A 21,566-nucleotide genomic window follows, 5' to 3' on the forward strand; every position below is an offset into this window, starting at 1 on the left:
CTGTACAGCATGGATACCCCCCCCCCCCACACACACACACACACCCTACTGCATGGACACCCCAACAAACACACCTGTTCATCATCAGTATGCTCAGGGAGAAGGAGGCTGGACCAGACCAGACTAGATGATGCTGGAGGGTGACCAGGACTGTGGACCAGACCAGACTAGATGATGCTGGAGGGTGACCAGGACTGTGGACCAGACCAGACTAGATGATGCTGGAGGGTGACCAGGACTGTGGACCAGACCAGACTAGATGATGTTGGATGGTGACCAGGACTGGACCACTTACTAACACATGCATGCTGTTCATCCCCTGGTTGTAGCTGTGGATGATTCCCTCTACCCCGTTACCCAGCTGTGGAGTAATACCCCAGCTTTTTTACATTTGTGAATTGATTTTATTCCCCACCCCTAGTGCTGGCTGTGTCTGTGCATGTTGACAACACACCTGTCCCAGACATTCTGAGGCGCCATGACAAAATCAGCCGACCGGATGTGAAAACAGCCCTTGGCTGAAAAGGTGTTTTTTACATACCTGTGTGACATCACCGTTGAACCCAGATGAGTACACACGAGGATGTAGACCATGGTGGTGTTCATGTGGAGCGTTCCTCTAGGCTGGTAGGGGGCCATGGTGGTGTTCATGTGGAGCGCTCCTCTAGGCTGGTAGGGGGCCATGGTGGTGTTCATGTGGAGCGCTCCTCTAGGCTGGTAGGGGGCCTTGGTGGTGTTCATGTGGAGCGTTCCTCTAGGCTGGTAGGGGGCCATGGTGGTGTTCATGTGGAGCGCTCCTCTAGGCTGGTAGGGGGCCTTGGTGGCTCCTGTCGGCTGGACTCCCTGTTGGCCTGCTGGAGAGCTTCTGGTTTCAGACGTGTGAGTGAGCGTCTGGAGATGGTGTATATTGATATGGTTCTGCTCTGGACCGGATGATGGTGTGAGTTGTGGACTGTAGAAAGGACCGTGGCGGAAACCAACTCAGAAACAGTACCAGAGCAGCGGCTGGCTCCTGGAATACATTCTTATTACCATTTTTATTTTATTTTTATCTGGTCTTTTGGATGATTTGTAAATGTGTTTTTGAAATGCGAGCTGCTCTCTGCATGCTGCTACATGCTAACTTTGGGAAGCAGAAAGAGAGCTTATTTAGCTGTTTCATTTAGCTTCATTGTATTGGGTTGAGTCTCCTCAGTCATAAACAAGCGCAGGCTACATGCTGATACATTACATCTATATTCCAGATGTCCTGTTCAGAAACGTTTTCTTTTTACACGTTAAAATGTTGCTGTAATGGCAGTGACCATAAACAACAAGTTCTGTATTTAGTTTGATACTCAGAGTGACAGTGCAGAAAGTTTTTGGTCATACCACATTTACTGTTCCTCATGTAGGTAATTTCTGGGTTATTCTCTGATTGTCTAATCCTGTTTGGTAGTTGGCCTCCCTGAAGCCCTCCAATTAACCTCCAGACCAGAACAGGAGGTATTGTTCTCCTGTTCTCTCTGACTACGTGAGGGGCAGGGGTTCCTCATCACTGAGGGGTTTTCCTGAAGACTGAGACCTGTTCTCCTGCTCTCTCTCACCTCGTTCAGCTTGTCTGCATGTGACGTGCTGTCTCTTCCAGACTTCTGTGCTTCTGTTGTTCATAAATGCGTTAGTGTGGAAAACCATCTTACTGCACACCTGTATCTCCTCCCAGCCTGCTGACAGAGACAACAGTCAGCAGGACTTATGAACCACCTCCAACCCTCTGGCACTTTCCAGACAGGGGGGGGGGGGAGGGAGGGAGGGAGAGAAGGAGAAGGAGAAGGAGAAGGAGGAAGAGAGGGACAGACAGGGAGGGAGGGAGGGAGAGAAGGAGAAGGAGGAAGAGAGGGAGAAGTAGAGAGAAGGAGAGGGAACGAGAGGGACAGGGAGGGAGGGAGAGGGAGACCTGGAGGGTTCTCTAGCAGTATGTTGATACTGCTTGTTTGGGCAGGCCCTCTAGCCCTCCTTTCCCCGCTATCACTCCTCCCTTCCCTCCTCCCCTCCCCTCCCTGCTCTTACAGGAATTCCCCTCCTCGTCACAGTTGTTCTGAGGAAACCGCATTAACTCCCTGCCCTCAGCTGATTGGCCAGCAGAGCTGGTGACTGTTGATGGATCAGAACAGAAAGCTGCTGCTGGTCTATGGTGAAATCAGGACGGACTGTGGGATTAAGAAAAACAAAATAAACTAAGTGACAAATAAGGGGGTGCAGCATGTAGGAGGTCATGCTTGTGGTGAGCCTGGTCATGTTTACGAGACGCCTTCAGGCCTGCCTGCCAGTTTCAGAGAGGTGTTTGTGTTTGTGCGTGCGCGCAGGAAGTGGGTCTACAACTCAGTACTCTGTTCAGCTGGCTGAAGTAGAGGATTTAAGCAACGGTACTTTCAGTTTCAAATAGAAAAAGAGATCTGGAACTCCAGTCTTTTTGGATTGTAAGATACTCGTGAAGCAGTTCTGTGTATCCTGTCCGGTTAACATGTTATTCGAGACACAAGTGGATTCACAGGGCGTTTGTCATTATCTCCATTACTTCAAAAAGTCTCTCCTTCACTGCAATGCACCGGTGTGAGAATACAAACAATGTCATGTGACAGTGTCATGTGACTGGGGACAGAGGGCAACGCTGATGTTATGGTGGCAAAATAAATCAACACAGAACTGGATGATATCGCAATTTTATTTAACTTTACTAATGATGGACTTATCGAATTAATGCAACCACAATTTATTTATTTACTTTCTCCAGAGGGGCAGATCAGCCTATCAGGGCAAACGAGCTGTTGCCCGGGCAACAATAGCCTGTACCTGTGCACGTCCCTGTTAACATGTAGGCTGTGTACTGTAGTGAAGTCTGGTTAACATGTAGGTGTCTGGTGGCTGAGCGGTCAGGGAATCGGGCTAGTAATCCGAAAGTTGCCTGTTCGATTCCCGGCTGTGTCAAGTGACGTTGTGTCCTTGGGCAAGGCACTTCACCCTGATTGCCTCGGGGGAATGTCCCTGTACTTACTGTAAGTCGCTCTGGATAAGAGCATCTGCTAAATGACTAAATGTAACATGTAAGCTGTGTACTGTAGTGAAGTCTGGTTGAGAACCAGTGGTTCGTTCCTGGTATTTTATCCCTGTTTCTTAAAAATGATTATTATTGTCTTTATTTACTGTTATCCAGAGGATGATGTGTCTATATGCAGTGACTGTAGGCTTGCAGCAGTGGTCATTATCACTTAGAAGGATGATGGTTTGTTTCTATGTGGTGTGGTGTTTCTGTGGTGTTTCTATGCTGTCATTGGCAGTCTGTCTGTGTGAAGGGTGTGTGTGTGTGTGGAGGGTGTGTGTGTGTGCGTGTGTGTTTATGGAGGAGAGTCAATATGCCTCTGGTGGAACTGGAGGTTCACATTTGGCAGCTCTTCCCTGCCATTTGCCACCCTCCGCCCCCACACACACACACACACACACACACACGCATGCACACACACACACACACACACATCTTACTTGTTACAGTACATCCGATTTTCACAAGGGGCCCACGCAGTCCCAACAATCAGTGTCCTCCAGTCTGCCAGCACCCACAGCATCCTGCAGGAGAACACACACATACACACACACACACACACAAACACACACATGCACACACACACACACATACACACACACACACACACACACACACAAATGCAACTATACACAACATGCTTTACCAAGAACATGTCTTTCTAAAACACACACCATGCTACCCAACGCTCTCCAGACCACCCTCTGATGCAGAAAGAAAGTCTTCTGTTAATGTTAATAGTTAGTGCGTGTCCGAGTATTTTAGAGGCTGTTCTGTCTTAAATAAGCCATGCTGAAGAATTTGTCATGAACCTGATCCTTGGCACATGGCATATTATCGGCAATAGTTGACATAGTTCAGTCCTGTACTTTTAAACATCTCTTACACTCCCCTCTTAAATTCCCGCCACAATTGAATCACGTTTCAATTGTGTTCTGCTTTTCGTCACTGGCAACATGCGTTGATTTTTTTAAATTGTCTTCCAGGGATAGGACAGTTACATGCATGTGAGATCATATGACGACTGTGTCTCACTCTGGCATGATGTAGCTGTCTCTCTGACCGTGTCCACCTGCACATCATTAAAGCCTGTCTAGAAACGTGCTTCCTTTCATAACCCTTGTGATAAACACAGCAGTACGCAACCATAATCACTCAAATATGAACAACCTCATAATCATTCCCTGCTGTCTTAATAACCCCTGCATTCTGATGGAATATTTCAGATTTTAACCAAGGCAAGTGCTGCCCCGCTTTCTTAGAAGGCCCCCCTCTCCTTCTCCCTCTCCCTCTCCCTCCCTCTCTCTCCCTCTCTCTCTCTCTCTCTCTCTCTCTCTCTCTCTCTCTCTCTCTCTCTCTCTCTCTCTCTCTCTCTCTCTCTCTCTCTCTCTCTCTCTCTCTCTCTCCCTTCTCTCTCTCTCTTCCTCGTTCTCTCGGTTTCTCTCCCTCCCTCCACCACTCTCTACTTGGTTCACCCTGTTCTTTGTTCTTCATGGTTCAAAACCCTACGTACAGGGGGTGGTTCAGGTACAGGGGGTGGTTTGGGGACTGGATCTAGCTGTGCTCACTGTGGCTGTGTGCCGGCGAGTAGAGGTCCTGTTTGTGGGTTATGTAAGAGGAGTAATCTGATCTCTGAGTCCACCCTGGTCCCAGACCCTTCCTTCCCACTAGGAAGTTTTTCATGGCTGTAGTCTCTGAGGATCAAGATCAGGCTGACAGTGTGATCGGACACAAGACAGAGGTAAAAGACGCAGAGCTGGAAGTCCCGCCCCAAGTCTGATGGTCTCTCTTTGATCCCGCCCCAAGTCTGATGGTCTCTCTCTGATCCCGCCCCAAGTCTGATGGTCTTTCTCTGATCTTTCTGGAGACCCACCAAGCTCAGCTTCCTGGCAGTGTGAGGTCGTTTACACTGATGTTTATACACACACACACACACCGTGACAGACACACACCATGACAGACACACCCAGCGACAGACCCAGCGACAGACCCAGCGACAGACCCAGCGACAGACCCAGCGACAGACCCAGCGACAGACCCAGCGACAGACACCGCGACAGACACACAGCTACACACAGTGCAACAGCGCTCCTCAGCTGGGTGTGTTTGTGTTGATAGTGGTTCTTTGTTGTGCTCTGCAGCTGGGTTGGGGTGTGGACGCGTTATATAACCTGTGGTGAGTTCCTGGGACAGGGAGGGTGGATGACTGGAGCAAACACTGTGACATCATCGTGACATCATCCCTCCTCAGCCCTGGCCTGGTCGGGCTCCCCTCCACCGAGCCTTGGCAGGCGAGGCTTGTTGTGGATCGTAAAACATCCTCTGTTACCCTCAAGTCAGATCTGAGAAGACTGACTAATACTTCTCGTCAGTCACGACCGTCAGTAACCTCTAGTCCTTTATAGACTCCAAACCCCAAAGGAGAAAAGGTCAAGACGTAATGTAATAGTTATTTATCTGTTATATTTATCCATATATTGTTTAATTAACTGGAATTACATAAATATTCCTGATGTTGTTCACGTTCAAGACACCATTAGAAAGCCCAGAATGTCTTCTTAACTGGACAGAAGAAATCAAAAAGTGTGTCCTTCAGGGAGCAGTAATTGGCTTTAATCTTCCATCCTCACCCTCCCTTCTTCCTCCTAGATCTATCCTCCCTCCATGTCTACTTTCCTCCATCCATCCATCCATCCTCCTCCTCATGCTGGAAGCGTTAAGCCTGTTTATATAATTAAAACTGATTATGGCAACATACAGTCAGGGCTCCCAGGTAACTCCGCCCACATGAGTGTGTGGTGCAAGTTACCCAGCTCACCCGCAGTGAAAGTTACCCAGCTCACTCACAGTGCAAGTTACCCAGCTCACTCACAGTGCAAGTTACCCAGCTCACTCACAGTGCAAGTTACCCAGCTCACCCACAGTGCAAGTTACCCAGCTCACTCACAGTGCAAGTTACCCAGCTCACCCACAGTGCAAGTTACCCAGCTCACTCACAGTGCAAGTGACCCAGCTCACTCACAGTGCAAGTTACCCAGCTCACTCACAGTGCAAGTTACCCAGCTCACTCACAGCTCACGTATGATAGGCAGCTGGATAGAGTCACACCACAAAGATTCCACACAAGCAAATAAACAACTGAATCAATCCGCTGGTCAACACTCGGTGTTAAAGGTTATAAAATCGATTAGAATAAATAAACACACAGTCTTAAACCTGCTTATGCATTTAGCCTTTATTAATCATAACCATGTTCAACTTTGACATATTCACGTGTGATGTGGTACTGTCTGCTGTTGAAGGTGTTTTTCAGAATGCTCCGCTTGCAATACTTTTCATTCTGAAAAGTAATCCTCTTCCTCATCTGTTTCAGATAAGATAGAAGAAGCACAGAAAGAACTCAAAGACCCCAAGGCATCACAGAAAGGTACGGCATTTAAAACGTATTACTCTAAATGTGGATGGCTCCTGTATTTACAGTACTAGGCTCTAATAGGAATGTATGAACAACGTAAACAGCTACCAGCTAGACAGTGGACTTTGTTAGCTCTGAACCTAAAGCCTGTCACACAACACCACTTCAACAGGAGGGAAATCACCTTGCCTCCCCGTCAGAGCGCTTACAGGAGGGTATTTCTGTACAGATCTGGGTCTCCATTTAGAATGAGGGTAGCTGGGAACTGTCACCAGGGCTGCCAGTTACTGTAAGTAATCCTCTGGCAAGCCGCTTGTTAAAGTAGTTCATTCTATCAACAGTGCTGTCATGCTACAAGGCCAGCACATACCTTTAGAGGACCATGTTGGCCTCTATCATCCAAGCGTGATCTTAGAAGGACTCTCCTGCAATCATCAGCTCGTCTAAATCACGGGGAAATGTCTGCAAAAAAAACACAACAGAGCTTAATTTATGTAACTGTTTTTTGAAAAAGCATTAAGTCCTAAAATAATCCCAGTGTGGTCATTTGAGTCCGCTCTGTTTAAAACAGTGGTGCTTAGCTGTTCAGCTGCTGTTCAACAGCAAATAAGACGAAAATGCCTCCGAAATTAAAAGGGACTGTGGCATAGGGACTAATAATTATTTCACCCGATTGGGTTTGGAAGAACACAAAGGACCTATGGAAGAACAACAATTACATCATATCTTTATGATATTTAGTATTTCTGTTGGTAAACAACAGCTTAAAAAAAATTGTGTATCATTAACGAAGCCACATGACTAAAATGGAGAGGGTAAAGGAGCGTGTTGTGGAAAGGAGTGGGGATCAAGGAGAGAGAATGAGAGAGAAGCAGAGAGAGAGAAAGAGAGAGGTAGGAGGAGAGGCGAGGGGGGAGAGAGAGAGGGAGAGGTAGGAGGAGAGGCGAGGGGGGAGAGAGAAAGAGAGAGGTAGGAGGAGAGGCGAGGGGGGAGAGAGAGGGAGAGGTAGGAGGAGAGGCGAGGGGGGAGAGAGAGGGAGAGGTAGGAGGAGAGGCGAGGGGGGGGGGGGATGAGAGCTGGAGGGATGCGTGGGGGGGGGGGATGAGAGCTGGAGGGATGCGTGGGCCTGCTTGGCTTCAGACGCAGCAGTGCAGGAGATCTCTCAGAGCCCAGGAACAAGACGGCTGAGGGAGACAGCAGGCAGGGATGATGGTGAACGTGTAGCTGTATGAGAAAGGTGTGTCCACCGATGCTAATTATGTTCAACCAGCAGCAAAACCTTTGAACACAGGTAGAGTACAGACATTTACCTTTAATGATAAAGCTGTAGATGAATTAACCTCTTTTAACTATCATGATAATGTGGCGATGTTAAGTGATGTAATACTTAAACTTTTTAAATGTATCTTAAACAAATAGATAAAAACTACGATATGAAACGATCTGGATGGTAAATCTTACAAGAGATCTGGTTGTTGTAATTTAATAATTTCACATCCTCAGCTGTTGTCGTTGCATCTTCGCAGGGTTCAACGAGAGCAGTCGAAGAAGTGCCGACAGCATCAAGGGGCTGAAGAGGAAAAAGGTTGTGGGAGAGAATCAGCTGAAGAAAATCCCCAAGTCTCCCGTCAAGAAGCCCCCGCAGGCCAAGACCTCCGAGGCCCAGGGGCCGTCTTCCACAACCCCCTCCTGCTCCTACCCCAGCAGCCCGACCCCTGACCCCACCAGCTCACCAACCCAGAAACATGATGCTGATGATGCTCAGCCTGTCGCTGCGTCCTCAGAGGGGGTCAAACACGAGAGGCTAGAGTCCTGGGCACCTCCACCTGCAGAGCCACAGCCTCCAGAGCCTGCCGGCGCTCCTCCAGACGGACTCTCGTCTGATACCGGGGCGTCCCAGGGGCGGGCCAGGGGCCGGGAGGTGAGCTGTGAGCGGGACTCCTCCTTCCACACCAGCGCCCCCCTGGAGGTGCTGCTAAAGGCGATGGAGCCTGACTTCAGCACGCTAACCCAGCAGCAAAACTCTTTCCAGGCCACATCCGCTGAGAAACCACGGCACCCTCTTCTCGCTCGGTCCAGTGGAGATGAAAGTTCCATGCCCGCTGTGAATTTCGGACTCCAAACTCAATCGGCCCACATGCAGACTTACTACGTGGACAAACAGGGGAACTACATCGGCATCACATCCGCTTTACCGAGGAGCATGCAGCCTTCTACCCAGCCGGCTCCCTTGCAGAGTCCACAGCACTTCGTAACCTCTGTGACCGGTCGTGACAAGCCCAGCTTGCACATGAGCTTCAGTGCCGGGCCTTCTTCCTCCACGCTCAGCCACGCTCCGGTCCAGTCCGGCTCCAGCACTTTACCTCAGAGCCAACCGCCCGTCGTGCACACGTGCCAGTCCCTGTCCGCCAGCGTCCCCAGCACCATCCAGGTCCCCGTCACGCCAGGCTACAACACGGTCCAGATGGCAACCGTCGTCAACTTTGGGCCGGACCAGATGTGTAGCATCTCCACGAAAGACCACAAGCCCAAGAAGCAGGGAAAGTACGTGTGCGAGTACTGCAGTCGGGCATGCGCCAAACCCAGCGTGCTTCTCAAGCACATCCGCTCTCACACAGGAGAGAGACCCTACCCCTGTGTGACATGCGGCTTCTCCTTCAAGACCAAGAGCAACTTGTACAAGCATAAGAAGTCCCACGCCCACGCAATAAAGCTGGGCCTCGTGGCTCGCTCGGACTCCGGAAGCGGGTCCCTCTCGCAGGAGTCTGACAAAGTGCTGGGAGCTCATTCAGACGTAGAGGAGAGTGGAGACAGCGATGAGGAAAGCAGCACCGCAGACCTGGACCCTGACTCCTCCCAGAGCAGCGTCACCGCTCTGTCCGAGAGCAGCCTCCAGAGTGCAGGGACAACGCAAGGCAGCCATTGGGAAGGAGAGCCCGCCAACGTTTTTGAGGCTCTTAAAGCGGCATCCAGTCAGAGAGGCTACGAGCCCAAAGGAACGTCCACCCTTCCCAAAGTGGTTGTGTACCCCGTCAGCGTGTCCCCGCTGCGAGCAGACAGCCCCAGGGTCTCCGAGTCAGCTCCGGAACAGGCCGCCGTCCAGAGGCAACGAGACTTCCAGACCGCCAACCTGAGGTCCAATTCCACTTTCCTGTCCTCCCTGAGGGAGGTGGACTGCTCCAACCCTCTGCAGGACGACCTGGTGGAGGAGGACGACCCGCAATGCAAGTCTCCTCTCGGAGGTGGACATGCTCAGCTCCAGAGGCAGCAAGCGACGGACTTCTCCCAGCAGCAGCAGGGCAAATGCCTTCTCAGTCCTCGCAGCCTGGGCAGTACAGACTCTGGCTACTTCTCGCGCTCTGAAAGTGCTGACCAGGCCTTGAGCCCCCCAAGCCCCTTCGTGAAGATAACCCCGCCAACAGACATGGACGTGTCCAAAAACGCTCTTCCCAGTCTCCCTGTTGTGGTTTCCACAGTGATGCATGTGACCGCAGAGGAGAAGACATGCGTGGGACTAGGACAGATGCGTCCTCCTCTAGAGACGAAAGCTCTGTCTCTGGAGGAGCGGATATCAAAGTTGATATCTGACAATGAGGCAGTGGTTGACAACAAACAGTTGGACAGCGTCAAACCCAGAAGAACGTCTCTTTCCAGGAGAGGCAGTATCGACTCCCCCAAGTCCTACATATTTAAAGACTCTTTTCAGTTTGATCTGAAACCGATGGGACGAAGATCAAGTTCCAGCTCAGACATACCCAAGTCCCCGTACACGCCCACAGACAAGTCCAAACCAGTATTTCTCCTCTCCGTTCCTCCTCAGTATCCACCAATGGACTGTTTACCAATAACAAGAAGCAACTCCATGCCCACAACACCGGGGCACTCAGCCCTGCCTCCCAATGTTGCCCCTCAACCACACCCACTACGGATCTGTCAGTCATTTGATGACAAAATTAGCTCTTTGAATGACGATGTATTTTCTTCTGCCCCCTCTACCCCAAACCCAGCTATACATCCTCGGACTCTTGTAAGGCAAATAGCAGTGGAGGATTCCTCCACAAGCGACGGGCACAGCCTTCCCTCGGTGCGCTCCATGGATGAAGGGTACCATGGATCTGGCATGTCCATAGAGGTCATACAAAGAAGCAGATCTTTTGAGCATGCTCTGGACCGCAGCCGAAAGCCCCAGCAGGGGAAAGGCACCATGTACGAGTGTGAAACCTGCCGCAACAGGTACAGGAAACTGGAAAACTTTGAAAACCACAAGAAATTCTACTGCTCCGAACTCCACGGCCCAAAAAACAAGCCCGTAACTGCTAGTCACCCTGAGAATGACGTGTTTCAGACCAATATGCAGCAGCCCATGGCCCCCAGAACAACTGGTATTCCGGGAATCCTAGAAAACCAGACTTCCATTCGAAAAAGGAGAAAAATGAAGAGTGTTGGTGATGATGACGACCAGTCCCCAACTGACACCACTCCTCCGTGTCCTGCTAGTTTGGACTCCTGCCAGCCACCAACAGCCATAGCAGGTCGGTTCTCTCAGCATGCTGTCATGGTTGATCTGCAGCCACAGAGCAACCCAACACAGGTACCTCACATTCAGCTCGTAGCCCGAGGCACAGACACCTCAGAATCCCGGCTGTCGCCTATAAGAGAGGCCCAGATGAGACCTGGTAAAGAGGGTGGGGAGTTGCAGAGACAAGGCAGTGGGACGTCCGTCATCAGACACACCAACTCCCTCAGCAGACCCAGTTCGTTTGAAACATCGGAATCTATCGACAGAGCTTCACCTGTTGATTTCGTTGAAAAGGACTCCAAAAACCTAGTAAAGACCAGCGCAGAAATTTCATTGGAGAGCTACCACGAGAAGATGTCCATTCCTAAGTGTGCCGACCATGGAAAACAAGGAACGGAAGGTGTTGATGGCAGAGTGGCAGCAACCAGAGAGATCTCTTCTCCCGCACAGCAGTCTCGCCTGGTTCGCCAGAACAACATTCAGGTTCCTGAGATCCTTGTCACCGAGGAGCCTGACCGGGACCATGAAGCCCAGATTACGGAGGCAGTAGAGAAACCAGGAGACACTTTCAACTGGCCTCAGAGGAGTGAAAGTCTGTCAAAGCTTCCTGCCGAGAAGCTTCCACCGAAAAAGAAAAGGATTCGTTTAGCGCAGATGGACCACTCGTCAGGAGAATCCAGCTTGGAGTCGTCTCTGTCTCGGAGCCTAAGCAGGGACAGTAGCCTGTCCAGGTGCTCCAGTATTTCAGCCTCTTTTGACAGAGACGAACCCACGAGGTCAGAGAGCCCCTCCAGAGTTGAGACTGTCAGCAAAACCGCGGAGCCTCAAGGGTTACCCACAGCTTTTAACACCCTCGGGGTTCCTGGTGTGATGAGGCGCGCAGCGTCGGAGCAGATCAGCTGCACTCAGCCCTCAGTGGAGGTCTCATGCGACTACCGCAGTAAATCCTTTGATTATGGCAGCGTCTCTCCTAGTAGGTCGCTGTCACCAATGGAACAACTGAACTCTGTCCAGATCTCCCAGGTTTCACCAATCCCTCTTATCGAGAGGAGAAGAGGCCCTTTAGGGCGCCAGATGTCTCTGAAGCTGGGCCCGGAGAGCCAGCAACACACCAGGAAGCAGACCATTCCCCTGGAGAGGCTCACTATTTCATGTGTGACTCCTCTATCTCACCAATGGGTTCATCAGATTGCCAAGAAGCACACCATTGCTCAACCTTTTACCTTGCATTCTGGAGATGCACTGTTGCAAAAGAATGGACAATTGGTGCAAAGCATTAACTTGGGAAGCCAAACCCTACAGCCTCAAGTCCATGGCCTTCCTCATCCATGGCATCAGATATCTAAGGTTCAGTCAGTCCAACTTTCACAGCAACCTCCGGCCAACATCTTAGTGGGCCAAGTAGATCCTCAGAACAAGCATTCTGACCCCAAGGAGAAGAAAAGCTTTGTGCCGAAATACCAACTACAGTGTCCTGCTTTGAGGACTTGCCAAACATACTGTTTCTCCAGCACTCCAGCGACCCAGATAGCTTTGCCAGTCTTAACCATACCCGGTGCCAATCAGATCTTGAGTATTTCAAAGTCTTCAGATGTACTCCACAATGTTTATATTGCTCAGCAGAGCCATCAGGTTGCCGGGTCCATTGTCCTTCCAGTGGGTCCGCATAGTGACCAGAGCCAGACAGGGCCTGTCCCACTGCCACAAATCCTGATAACTCAAGAACAGAACAGTTGCACCCCCACTGTTGTCGGTAAGGGCAGCCTCTCAACTTTACACAGTCTAGATGGTGACATACAGAGTGTCCCAGTCATCAGTAAAGACAGGCCTCAACCTTCAGCTTGTCCTCAAGTAAAACACAGTATTGTTTTCAACATCCAGAACCAAACTACGGAAAAACAAAGACAGCCCTTGCATGGATCTCTTCACTGCACCCAGAAGCTGCCGTCTGTGACCCTCCTCCCTCACCAAGAGCCCACTTCCTCCAGCAAGAGAATGCTGTCACCTGCCAACAGCCTGGACATCGCCATGGAGAAGCACCAGAAGAGAGTCAAGGATGAACATGGTGCCGCTTGTCTCACCGACGGCAGGTCGGTAAATTATCTAAACTCAAAGATGGCTGAGGTCACAAGACAGCGAAAGTTGATGCTTGTCAGACAGGTGTGCACTACTGAGCCAGTAGACAGTCCGATAGAGACTGAGGCCCCGCCTCTGCAGCACGAGAAGACAGACGACGAGGCAGAGCCTCAAGAGACGGCAGATGACAGCAAGCCGATGTCTCCAGACAGCACTGGGCCAGGGAATGAACCATCTCCAGACAGCACTGGGCCAGGGAATCAACCACCCACCGTAAGTTCTCAGGAGCAGTCAAGCACCTCTCCAAGTATCCAGGGATCGCCCATGTCCACCAAGGCTTGTCTGAAACCCCAGGATAGGAGTGAGGAGCAGAGATGGACGCCGTCAAAGTCGCCCATAAGACCGCTGACCTTCCATGGTCAGGTGAAACTGGCCTCGTCTGTGTCTGTAGTCAACACAAGAGACAGCCACAGGCTGTCCTTCCCAAGCCTAAAAACAGCCACCACCTTCACCTGGTGTTACCTGATGAAGAGGAGGCCTCTACACGTTCCTCAGACAGACCAGAAGATCTCGGCCTACTCCTCCTGGGCTGTCAACCCCAACAACCCCAACCCGCTGGGCTTGCCCACCAAGGTGTTGATGTCTCTCTTTGACTCAAAGCAGAAGTCCAAAACAATTCACTACACCCCAGCAATTACCACCAGCGTCAAGTCAGACATCCTGTCCTATTCCAGCTCTCTTAAAGACATCATGCCGAAGGTAAGGGGGGGGTCTACATCCACACATTTTTGTCCTCCATAAATGTGCTTCCCCAGATGGATGTTGTTTGACATTACGACTTAACGTGTCTGTTTACCCCCTTTGTAGGTCCTTCTTTCTCAGAAATCAGTAACTTCTGAGAAAAAAAACAAAGGACAGACTGAAACTCAGCCAAGTTGCGAGTCGGACAAGGATCAGTCTGCATTGAAAACGGAGCCAAGACGTGTGAAAATATTTGATGGAGGGTACGATTCCGAAATGTTACCTTTTCACAGTTTGTGGAATTACTCCCAAAGATCATAGAACCCGATTTATGTAATCTTGTTAAATTGCTGTTCTGTTACCTACCCTAGGTTCAAATCTAATGAGGATTACGTGTATGTGCGTGGACGAGGTCGGGGTAAATACATCTGTGAGGAGTGTGGAATCCGCTGTAAAAAACCGAGCATGCTGCGCAAACACATTCGCACCCACTCTGATGTCCGGCCCTACCACTGCACACACTGCAACTTCTCCTTCAAGACCAAAGGTCAGAGTTCAGCGAAATGGCTGCTTTTGAAGGAAGTCAGAACCATTAATGCATTACTTAGTCATTCAGTTATTGACAGGATTTAGTTACCAGGGTTACAACTATAGGCATAAGTATATATTTGTAACTGTTGCAGCTATTTACTGCTACATAAATATGGATCAGTTAACAATATTAGCTCCCTTTCAATTTAAACTTTTGTTGATCAGTTATTTTAGGCTCCTAATGAGGTTTGATTGGTTGGACAGAGAGCAGTCTGTGCAGTTTTTAGCAAAACATACTGAAAGGCCAAGAGCCAATCAAATTACAGATAATATATTTGAAAGGATGTGTGGGCACATAGGGTTCCTTAAACGTTTCATCCTCTCTGTATAAAACGGCCTCATTAACTTGAATAACAAGCCACAGTGCGCTTCAGAATGTTTCTGATCTCTGATCTTTTTTCCCCGTTGAAAGCCTATACTTTTAAAGATTTTTTTATTCTCTCTTAAAAAAAAAAAAAAAGTCTGGATGATTCACCGTTCTAGAACCTGCCTACCCACGCGAAACTGCAGAGCTCTCAGTGTCAGTTCATCCCACGTTCCTGCAGAAGCATCTTTGTCAGTTACTCACCCGTTCCAGCCTGCCCAGAGACGGGCTGTGTTCTGTGTCCTGCCTCATCACCTCCTCTCTTACAGGAAACCTGACCAAGCACATGAAGTCCAAGGCCCACAGTAAGAAGTGCTTGGAGATGGGGGTGTCTGTGTCTCTGGACGACCAGGACGCTGACGACTCAGGTAGCTTCCAGCCTCCACACCCTGTCACACATGTACACGTATGAAGACATGACTTCCCTGTGAGTTACGAAGACCAAACCCAGATATAAAATGCCCCTGAGGAAACGGCAGCACATTTCTGTAGGATTAAAGGTATATGGCAGATGTTGTATATGTGAATGTGTTGTTGAATAAATCGTTCAGCACAAACCTCCTATGGATTCTGAAGACTAAATCACCCCTTCTTTAGTCGTCCCTGATAATGACTTCACAGCTAGGAGATGTGGAATGTTCCTGCCCGTGGTTCTGCAGCTATGCCATTGATCAGTAGCTGTGCTACGGTCTAATTAGAAATTCTAAAAGCAGCTTCTTCCCTGTTAACTGAGAGCACGTGGGCGGCCTGCACAGCGTTTACAGAGAGGAAATTGCTGCGTCTAATTTTAGAAAAAAATGAGAGGCTGCTTGCTGCCTGAAAGCTTTCTATGGTCCGGGCGCTGAGAGCGTAGTTGTTTTTCTCTATCTGCCTGCGATGAGGCTCCGGGCCCTGGTAGTGTATGCACGCTGCTGCAAAGCTCCACCCTTTCAGATGCTGTTCACCAGCAGATGTTGTTATTGTGTAAGTAAAACACAAAACAGGATAGCTGCTTTCTCAATTGATAAAATCCCCCCCAAAAATGTATATGGAATATTAATGTGGTGTTGAGGGGATGGAACGCGGAATATTAACACACCCGTCTCTCGGTTCCCCAGGAGACCGTTGCCACGGCGGCAGCGCAGACCGTCCCGACTCGGACGGGGACGACTCGGATGGCCCCGACGACGAGGACGACAACGAGGAGGAGGAGGAAGACAGCCAGGCGGAGTCGGGCTTGTCCACCAACCCCTCTGTGTCCGCCAGCCCCCAGCACTTCCCCTCCAACAACGAGGGCGCCCCTAGCGCCCTCCTGGCCCAGATGTCCATCAGCCCAGCCCCGCTCCCCCAGCCCCCTGCCTCCGACCTCCACCCCTCTGACTCTGTGCCCATGATGAGCCCCGTGTCCCTGTGCAGGCAGATGTCCATCACCGGAGCCTGCTCCAGCCCCCTGACCTACTCCCCCCCTCCTGCAGCCCCCGGCCTCCCCTGCGACTCCCACACCTCAGACACAGAGTCCGTCCACATGATGAGTCCTCTCTCGCCGTGCAGGCAGATGTCCATCGACTACCCAGACTTTGAGGTGCCCCCTAGTCCTCCCCCCCTGGCCCGGGGCTCCAAGCTCTGCCAGGTGAGAAACGTGTGCTACCCTTCCCTCTCTCTCCCTCTCTCTCCATCGCTCCTCCCTTCCTGCCTTCCTGTGCTTGCTTTCACACCCTTACCCTTCCTTTGACTCCTGCATGCAAGGAACTTCCACAGAGCTGTTGTGAAAAGGTATATGGATCCAGCTAGCTGTTTGGGTTTTGCTGTGCAAGCCTTGTTTTTAATATCAGTTTTCATCACTGACCGTCATTGTGTCACCTGGGGTTTTCTGTAATAATGTGTTTATGTGTTCTTGTGTCTCTAACAGGCTGGCTCCCCGGGCTCCTCCACTCTGCCTGCAGGCGAGGCGGGTGTCCCGGTCGACCGGGGCACCCAAACAGCCTCCTTCGCCCCCCAGAGCACCCTGCACTTTCCCTCCAGTGGCCTGGGCCACAACCTATGCGCTGGGAGCCAGACCCAGACTCACCTCTTCAGCCACCTGCCCCTGCACTCCCAGCAGCCCTGCCAGGCCCCCTACAGCATGATCCCAGTGGGGGGCATCCAGCTGGTGCCAGCTGGGCTGGCAGCTTACTCCACCTTCTTCCCCATCCAGGCGGGGCCTGTCCAGCTCACCATCCCAGCCATGAGTGTCCTCCACCGCAACTCCAGCCCCCTGCTGGGCCCCAGCTCCTCCCCCCAGCCCGAAGGTTCCTCCAGCCAGCCCCTGGTGGTGCAGGAGCCCCTGAGTAGTGTCCTGCCCTGCTTCCCCCTGGGCCAGGTCACGGGCTTGCAGGCCCAGACTTTGCAGCCGCTCAACGTCATGGGCTTGACCAACACAGGCCTGGCCTCCACCCAGCTGCTCTCCCAGCAGGGCCTCGCCCTCAACGCTGCCCTGGGGCTGCAGGTCCTGGCCACCAGCCCCTCCTCCCAGAGCTCCCCCCAGGCTCACATCCCCGGCCTGCAGATCCTCAACATCGCCCTGCCAGCCCTCATCCCTGCCCTCAGCCCCCTGGCCGCCCTCAGCCCGCTCCCTGGAGCCTCAGAGAGGCAGAGCAGCCCGCAGGCTCCGGACTGGCCCCGGGGGAACTGCCCCTCAACCTCCCCTCCCAGCAGCAGCCCCCCGCTGGTCACCGACCCCCAGACATCAGGGCCCAGCCCAGGGGAGGGGGAGACAAGGTCACCAAAGGTGGGAGAAGAGAAGGAGGAGGTTAAGTTCACACCAGGTCACTCTGCTGCGTCCGGAGCAGGGCTGGGCAGCGCTGAGACGCCCTCAGCAGGGGGTGCTGGTGAGGCGCTGCCCCAGAAGCAGGCTAGTGAACTGCTGCCTCAGAGGCAGGCTAGTGAGTTGCTGCCCCAGAGGCAGGTTAGTGAGCTGCTGCCTCAGAGGCAGGCTAGTGAGCTGCTGCCTCAGAGGCAGGCTCAGAGGCAGCCGGTGACTGACGACAGCGAGGCGTCCAGCGATGACGAGGACAGACTGGTCATTGCCACCTGAAACACCCCAATCTGAACAAGCTCTTTTTTCTCCTTTTGTAATGTCACTTTGTAAGATTAAACACTTCAGGGGATTGTCTCTCTGCAAACCAACCTGTCAAAGCACAGTTTCTGACATTCATAGTGTATGTGCAATCATAAATGACTAATTATTATGATGATGATTATGACCAATCATTTTATTTTTACTTTTTGTCAGCAACAGACAATTTATTTTTTGTACATGTTGTATAGACAATTGTGCCTTTTTGGAGTTTCTTGTTTAGGACCCTGTAAATAAAACCTTTTAGATTCAGTAACTGCTTGTGTTTATTTCAGTGGAAGTCAAGACACAAGAAATAGAGGATATCAGTTTTATTTTGAAAAAAATGTCATTCGTAAATTTATGAAAAAACTAAATGTTGTACTGGTAAATGTATATTTCTATGGATTTGGGGCAATGTTTCTGTGTACAGATGTTGTGTTCAACTATTTATTATATTCCATCTAGTGCCCGTGATGATTCATGTCCATAGCTATGTGTAATATGGTTGCTTTACATTGCGGTATCAATATTATCAACTGTATCAGTAAAACTTTGTTTACAAACGTACAAGTGGTACAATTGTCTTTTTTTTCTCGAACATTCTTACCTGGCTCACATTCACACAACTCTCTAGGTCTGTTTACACATCACTCTGATGTTGATTAAAAAAAACATGGTAGTCCAGAACCACCAACACAGTATGTATATTATAAAATTACATTGTATCACCCAAACTCATGGAAATATGACCTGGAAGGGAAGAATCCACCAGGCATGGCTATGGATTCATATCGAGGTTTACAGAAAAGCCCCCCTCCTTCGCCGGGCAGCGATGACTCATCCGTCTGTCTATTTTTCCTATCAGTCAGGTAACCACAGATATGAGACAACAACGACCCCTAGTGGGCAGACGGTCTCCTGCCTTAAACCTTCAAGAGGCGCAAAATGAAAACAACTTGGTAAAGGCTGAGTCGCAACGTCGTCGCATCAAAGGGGCTGCACCGTCTTAAAGCAGCCCCAAGTCTGTTATGACAGTGGTGTTTCATACAGGAATAATACCACTACTCTGTGGAGGAAAGAGTAGTCTCCTTATAGTAGGAAACTGTAGCTTCAGTGACGGGTGCAATGCGTTTGAAACCTCTGCCGCCCACGACCAGAGAAGGGAAGTAACGAAGTACAAATACTTGACAACAAAATAGCAATGTAATGACAGTGTAACATCAGTGTAACAACAGTGTAATGGTTGTGTAATAACATAAGTGTAACAATAGTGTAATAACAACATAACAGTAACAACAGAGTAATGGTTGTCTAATAACAACAGTAACAGAGTAACAACAGTGCAGAGATGGCAAAAGTACACACATCCTTTAATCAAGTAGAAGTACAGATACTCATTTAAAAAAAGACTGGTAAAAGTAGAAGTAATGACTACACTTTAAGGTGAGCCATTACTACTACCTGTTTTAGTGTCACGCTGGTAACTGGACTTAACATCATATTAATATATGAATACAAAAAGACACCACAGACACACAGCACATTCACCAGGAGTCATTTTTGACTCAGATAATTGGGCGATGGGTGATCAGGAATGTCTCTATCATGTCGACATTGCTAACTCCGTCTGTCTCATCCAGAACGTTACCCATTCTTCTTGTTGCCTTCTGCCTTGCTTCATCAGCCCTCTGTGACATGCTTGCGTGTAAAAAGGGCTATACAAATAAATTTGATTTGATTTGATTCATGGTAGCAAGAAGAAAGTACAGATATTTGTGTAAAAATATTTTGTTACTGTACTAAAGTAGATTTTTCTAGAATCGGTACTTTTCTGAGAACTTTTTGCTTTCCTTCCTTACATTTTTTACACAAATATCTATACTTTCTAATTCTTAAATTTTCAAACCAGGCTCATTACTTTAGTTTTGTCATTGCCCGCCTTTTTCATTTCCTGGCTATCACGCACAACAAACGTAAGCTTGTCTACAAAGCTACCATGGAGCAATGACTATGATTTGACCGTTATTACACTGGTATACACTGTAATTATGTTGTTATTAAACTGTTGTTACACTGTTAGTACCCTATTATTTTGTTATTACACTGTTACACTGTTGTTACACTGTCATGATGTTGTTATTACACTATCATTACACTGTGATTACACTGTTGTTAAACTGCCATGACAACTGCTGTTGAGTTTCTCTAAACACAGACGGTTCCTTGACTCTGACCAATGGAACACTGTTAGAGCTCTGCACTTCTGATCCTTCATCTTCTGCTGTACTTTACTCTATATACTATTTGTACATAATATATAAAAAACATATTAAAGTGTCTGTTAAAACAATATACAAAATAAGTACATTTGACGTAAAGAATGTAGACAAGCCAGACAAGCTATGCTGCCAGCAGTAGAACTTGTTCCCTAACCCAGGCTACACCAGGCCGGCCGGTGGAAACAGCAACATCAGCCCTTCACTGGGAGAGAGACTGCCGTCAGAAGGCCTGTCATGGAGAAGGCTTCCACTCTCCTCCACAGTACAGTTCCCAGCTCCCAACAGGAGGGAAGGACTGGGGGTGGAACCCTTGTTACTGAGAAAGAAAGAATATAGTTAGGTGATGTCAGGTGGTCAACCAGCCTCAGTGGTGGAGGTGTGGACTGCTAATCAAGAGGTCACAAGTTCAGATCCCCCTTTACTTCGCTTTGTCTGTAAGATTCTAAATGAATAGTTTGAATGAAACCAGCCTTCAGTTAACAACTCACTTGGGCCTTACATCATTGTGAAAACTTCGGATGTCCTATGTTTTTTGCTTAAATATGCCAAATTTTGTTGACTGTTGTTTGAACACTCCTCATTCCACTCATCATTAGATTGGTGGTGCGTGAACAGGTTTACATGTTGTTAATAAGCTGCCCTTTATGTGTGTGGCTTAGTTTGTGGACTATGTGGGTGTGTGGGAGTGTAGGAGCAAGTTCCAGGTATGAACACTGTTTTCCTAACTCTCCCCAGGTAGAAGGGCCTGCCAGGTACACCAGAATGACAGTCTCCTGCCAGACTGCACCTCTTCAAATGTTTGAGTTTTTTAGTTTGTTTTTTAGTTTTTCCTGAAAAAGTTGAATCCATAAGAGATCAAAAAATGTTGGCAAGATGGTTCACTTAATTATAATCAAGTCACAAATATTTCAATATTCCCATCTCTTTTCATTCTTATCGTAACTAATGTTTCTGTTTGATTAATTCATGTACTTTGTTTTAAATTGAATACGCGTAGACCAGCCTACTGTTTATGTCATTGAAGCACATTAATAGATACTCGGCTGCCATCTACTGATACAGAAACGCAACAGTTTTAGTAGAAAACAATTTGAAATTGGCTTGACTTCATGCGACGCCACCAAACGGCGTCTCCATCCTTAGGAATCAAGGAATCAAGTTCTTATCTTGCTCTGCACGTTGCATGTCGGTGACTATTAACAAACAGCATTGTCTACGAATAAGCCAAAGGGGGGAAACAGTTTACACGCGACTGAAGGGGTGGAGGGGAGCTGGGAAGTGCCTATATAAGTAGCCTAGTCCAAGTCATGCACATGTGGGTCACTGTCAGAGCTGAGAAGGTGCGAGGCGTTTTTGCGCTCCTTTCAAAACTTGTGTCTGAATAGACGCATTTAGTGTCGAGTCGCTCTTTGTTGGTTTTGGAGTT

General features: G+C 49.3%; 1 protein-coding gene and 1 long non-coding RNA gene across 2 annotated transcripts in view; one reads left to right on the top strand and one right to left on the bottom strand.

Moving 5' to 3' along the window:
- hivep1 (HIVEP zinc finger 1) overlaps window positions 1-18,425 on the top strand; it is a 31,702-nt gene extending 13,277 nt beyond the window's left edge. Inside the window, exons 3-9 of the mRNA XM_067255295.1 lie at window positions 6,453-6,506; window positions 8,021-13,848; window positions 13,957-14,093; window positions 14,202-14,377; window positions 15,055-15,153; window positions 15,883-16,394; window positions 16,674-18,425. Of these exons, the coding sequence (XP_067111396.1) occupies window positions 6,453-6,506; window positions 8,021-13,848; window positions 13,957-14,093; window positions 14,202-14,377; window positions 15,055-15,153; window positions 15,883-16,394; window positions 16,674-17,837 (7,970 nt within the window). The 3' untranslated portion in view covers window positions 17,838-18,425. The remainder of the gene's footprint in view (window positions 1-6,452; window positions 6,507-8,020; window positions 13,849-13,956; window positions 14,094-14,201; window positions 14,378-15,054; window positions 15,154-15,882; window positions 16,395-16,673) is intronic.
- On the bottom strand, window positions 6,319-15,176 carry LOC136961834 (uncharacterized). The gene is made up of 3 exons (XR_010878874.1): window positions 14,990-15,176; window positions 6,865-6,956; window positions 6,319-6,443 (listed from the first exon to the last, which is right to left on the bottom strand). It is a non-coding gene; the product is annotated as an uncharacterized lncRNA (long non-coding RNA).
- Window positions 18,426-21,566: the final 3,141 nt, after the last annotated feature.

This window comes from Osmerus mordax, chromosome 18 (assembly GCF_038355195.1).
Source record: "Osmerus mordax isolate fOsmMor3 chromosome 18, fOsmMor3.pri, whole genome shotgun sequence".
NCBI classification, from domain to species: domain Eukaryota; kingdom Metazoa; phylum Chordata; class Actinopteri; order Osmeriformes; family Osmeridae; genus Osmerus; species Osmerus mordax.